Source organism: Brassica napus, chromosome C1 (genome assembly GCF_020379485.1).
Source record: "Brassica napus cultivar Da-Ae chromosome C1, Da-Ae, whole genome shotgun sequence".
NCBI lineage: Eukaryota > Viridiplantae > Streptophyta > Magnoliopsida > Brassicales > Brassicaceae > Brassica > Brassica napus.
In genome coordinates, this window is record NC_063444.1 from 21,509,992 (window position 1) to 21,514,478 (window position 4,487).

The 4,487-nt window shown below is 35.1% G+C and overlaps 1 protein-coding gene across 1 annotated transcript; it reads left to right on the forward strand.

The window, feature by feature from the left end:
- The first annotated feature begins 2,815 nt into the window (after window positions 1-2,815).
- Window positions 2,816-3,835, forward strand: LOC106421604 (transcription factor HEC2). The gene has a single exon (XM_013862432.3). The coding sequence runs from the start codon at window positions 3,040-3,042 to the stop codon at window positions 3,721-3,723; it is 684 nt and encodes a 227-aa protein (XP_013717886.1). The 5' UTR covers window positions 2,816-3,039; the 3' UTR covers window positions 3,724-3,835.
- The last annotated feature ends 652 nt before the right edge of the window (window positions 3,836-4,487 follow it).

The window sequence follows — 4,487 nt, forward strand, 5'->3', positions numbered from 1 at the left end:
TTATGCCTTTTAAAAAAACTAGTCATTTATTAATTCTATTGTTTTCTTTGGCAACGATTACTCTACGACCACGTTAACTTTTTGTACTCTATAATCACGTAAACTCGAGGAAAAAGGAAACGAAGATCGCAATAAGTCCTCTGCCGATCGGCTTTGATAAGCGTGCCATATACCACCAACACACGACGCCAACTGATATTCGATTATTATAGCTATTGTCCATTATAGGCAGCATTCTTTCATAATATATATACACTCCTATACGGCTTTTACAAAAGTTCTCAGAAAAATATATATACTCCTATTATATAATAAGGCTTTTACAAAAGATCACGAAGAGATTTTAGAATGCATTGATCTTTTTATATGTGAGGATTTCTGACAAATATATATATATATATATATATGTGAAGAAGTTCTAACAAAAAAATAATATATATATATATATATATATGTCAATAATTTACTTAAAATATTTACGTCTTCTTCAATTATACTTGAGAAAATTATAACATCATCCTAAGTTACTAACTATTTTATGCAAGACAACGCATCTCAATTTTTCACGCATAAAATTAATATCATTGGATTCACATACCAAATTTTAAAAGATTTTCTTGTATACGTTTAAAAGGAGCATATGAATTCAAGGTAATATTTCGCCGTCGCCTGAACAGATCCGGGAGAAGCAGATGGGTTCACTGGTTTCTGACATATTTCATGTGAACGTAGGGTATTTAACAATTATAGACAAAAAATAATAGTATAAAGTTTAAGATAAACAAATAGGAAAATTTTAGTTTAAAAAAAAAACACAAATGGGAAAAGACGACACAACTACAGAACTACTCTCTTTTTTTCATTGTAGTTCAAAAAGTAATTATTAAAAGTATCTAATATTCCGAACCGAGATAATTTATCTTAAAAAGTTTTACAAAGAAAAAATTGTAATTGTGGAAATAGGAAAGCTTACGGTGACTTCCTGAATGGTGAGAGCGGTTTCATCATTCATGCACCTTGATGAGCTTGTTCAGACTCGTGGGTCCGACATCCCACCGATTTTGACAGTGTATTTCGTTGGAAAGATCAGGACCGTTGTACAAACTAACAAGTGAAAAATTTCTTCGTGAGTCGACCGTCAATATGAATGATAGTAAAAGAAATGCACGTTTGTAGGTTTGGTTTTGTAGTTTGCATAGTTAACTCCCTTCCAGCTTCGAGTCCAAGCAGGGCCGGCCCCCAGATTTTGGGGGCCTTAGGCGATATTAATAATGATTTCATTGAAAAAAAAATTTAAGAAAATTTGGGGGCCTTTTTAAAAAATTTGGGGGCCTATGTTTATGTAGTTTTTTTCAAAAAATTTGGGGGCCCTAGGCGAATGTTTCATCCGTATATTCAGAGTCCTAGGCGAATGTTTCATCCGTAATTTGGGGGCCCTAGGCGAATGTTTCATCCGTAATTTGGGGGCCTGAGTCCAAGGTTGGCCCATAGACACTTATCCAAATATTCAGAGATTGAAACTCAAAAAATCATCTTCTAGAGAGATGTATTAGGAACATCGCGCATAAAATTGGAAAGAAAAGTTAAGTATTATATAAAATAGATATGTCAATTTATTCATTACCAATTAATTTTAGGTTAAAATCTCACCTAGCTTAATATATTGTTTCTCATCATTTACATTCAAAATTGATAAAAAATCATATTATTGAAAAAAGAAAAATCTCTTACATACTATCGATTTGATTTGATCCAACCAGAGTACGTCAAGATATAATTATACCTACTGATTTGATGCCAAAAAAATTGTATGGAAGCATTACCGTAAATATTGTATGTATTTCTGTAAATCCAGTCCCGTGGATTCCATAATGGCTTGCAGAGCACCGACCCTAACTCTTTACATGTGAGGTATAAGCTTTCTCCAGGTAGATTATTGTTGAGTTTAACGTTCTTCCAACCCAATACTTCATCTTTTAACAACTCTTCCACAAAATAAATTGTCACCAATCGACTTTTATTGTAACAACCCGTCTCACGGACCTCAGGCTAACCCTGCAGAGCACCAACCCTAATCCTTCACATGTGCGCTCTAAGCTCTCCCATGTAGGTTATTGGTGCGTTTGGCGTTCTTCGAACCCAAAACCTCACCTTTAACAACCCTCTTACAAAAAAAAATTGTCACCAATTGACCTGCATGTCAAATGGTATTGTAACAACATGTTCCGTAGACGTCATAATGGCCATGCAGAGCACTGATCCTAATCCTTCACCTGTGAACCCTAAGCTCCACATGTAGATTATTGGTGCGTTTGGCGTTCCTTAGATCCAAGACTTCACCCTTTAACAACCCTCACACAAAACGAGTTGTCACCAGTTAACCTATCTGGAGGAGCTTAGGGTTCATAAGTAAAGGATTAGGATCGGTGCTCTGCAGACCAGCCTGGAGTCCACGAGACGGATTATTACAATTTTCTTGATTAAGTTAATTATAATTATATATATATAGTGTTAAACAACATGTTACGCACAGAATAAATATTCAATTTTCTTTAAAAAAAAGAAAGTATTCAATATGGAAGCTTGGAGTATATATCAAGGAAACATTTTCCAACAGCTATCTAGTAACACATATTTGTGTGTAAACGTTTAGTAGCTAGGGTGAAGACTGAAGATAGAAGAAAAGGAAACAATCCTTGTTGTCACATAGGGTGTATAATGTATATAATAATTTACACATATCTTATATTATATGTAATAAAAAGTTAAGTAAATAAGGATGGTTCACAAACTGCTATATATATATTCTTCACTCCTGTTATATTGCTGAATGTCTGATTGGCAGTAACAGTTTGCATTTTCACACATAACTCTCCATATCTATTCCATCATCACACCTCCTCAGTGATTCATCAGAGACACAAAATTTCAAGCTTTGTCAGATTCTTTTTCTTCTTTCTCCATACCTCACCCGCTTCTCCATATATCTCTTAAATAAAAAAAGAAACCCTATAAATTCCAGACTAAAACAAGAAGATAATGGAGAACTCCGACATGCTAATGAACATGATGATGCAGCAAATGGAGAAGCTTCCTGATCACTTCTCTAACCCAAACCCTAACCCTAATTCCCATAACATCATGATGCTCTCCGAATCTAACACTCACCCTTTCTTCTTCAACCCCAACCATACTCATCTGCCACTACTTGACCAAACTATCACTCACCAACCCGGTTTAAATTTCCGGTATGCACCTTCCACTTCATCATCTCTCCCGGACAAAAGAGGTGGAGGAGGCGGCGACAACGCTAACATGGCGGCAATGCGAGAGATGATCTTTCGCATAGCCGTGATGCAACCGATACATATTGATCCGGAATCTGTGAAGCCACCAAAGAGGAAGAACGTGAGGATCTCTAAAGATCCACAGAGCGTGGCGGCTCGACATCGGCGGGAGAGGATAAGCGAACGCATTCGGATTCTTCAACGGCTTGTTCCCGGCGGGACCAAGATGGATACTGCTTCGATGCTCGATGAGGCTATCCATTACGTTAAGTTTCTCAAGAAACAGGTGCAGTCGCTAGAGGAGCATGCGGTTGTTAACGGCGGAGGAGTGGCGTCAGCACCGACTGGTGTTGGTGGAGGATACGGTGGAAAAGGGTGTGGGACTATGCGGTCTGATCATCACCAGATGCTTGGAAATACACAGATTCTTAGGTGATCACTTTTTAAATGTATTATTAGTATGAAGAGGAAAACAAAAATTCTCGGGACAAGTGAAATTTAATATTATGAGTGTGTTATCTTTTATAAACGTATTTAATTTTCCCGGTTTTAATAATGTCTAGGACGTTTTTTTAAGGCAGGTCTTTTTAGTGTAAAAACCATTTATAGTAATATTCAATTATCATTGCAAAATGAAGCAATCTTTTGATTACTAGCACTGATCAGCTTTCGGCAGGTCGGATCTGAGTACATGCCAACGAAACATTGGTCTTGATGAATAAAATTTTTGGAAACTTTTTCATATAAAATTCTTAAATTGGAAAAAAAGAAGAAAATTTAACAAAAATTCTTAAAAAAAATGTTTTAGGCCCCCAAAATCTCAGATTTGACCATGGTTTTATAAGGCTTTATGTGTTGAATACTTCTTCATCTTTTTCTAATATAACAATAGTGTGTAAATTGTAATGTATGTCATATATTCATATCGTACTAGGATAAGACTTGCGTCTTGCGCATGGTAAATTTATATGAAAATTATTTAAGAAATATCGTATGAAAAAAAATTTATATTATTGATCGAATTAATATATTTGACCCTTAAACAATTTTTAAAAAAACATTTTTGTTAATTACATAATTTGTTTACTAATGAACTAATCTCATTTTTAAAAATATTTTAGGTCAAAAAATTATTTATCGCATAAAAACCTAACATTTAGGCCGGAGAATCTCATGCCTACTATTTGGTTACAATAAAAC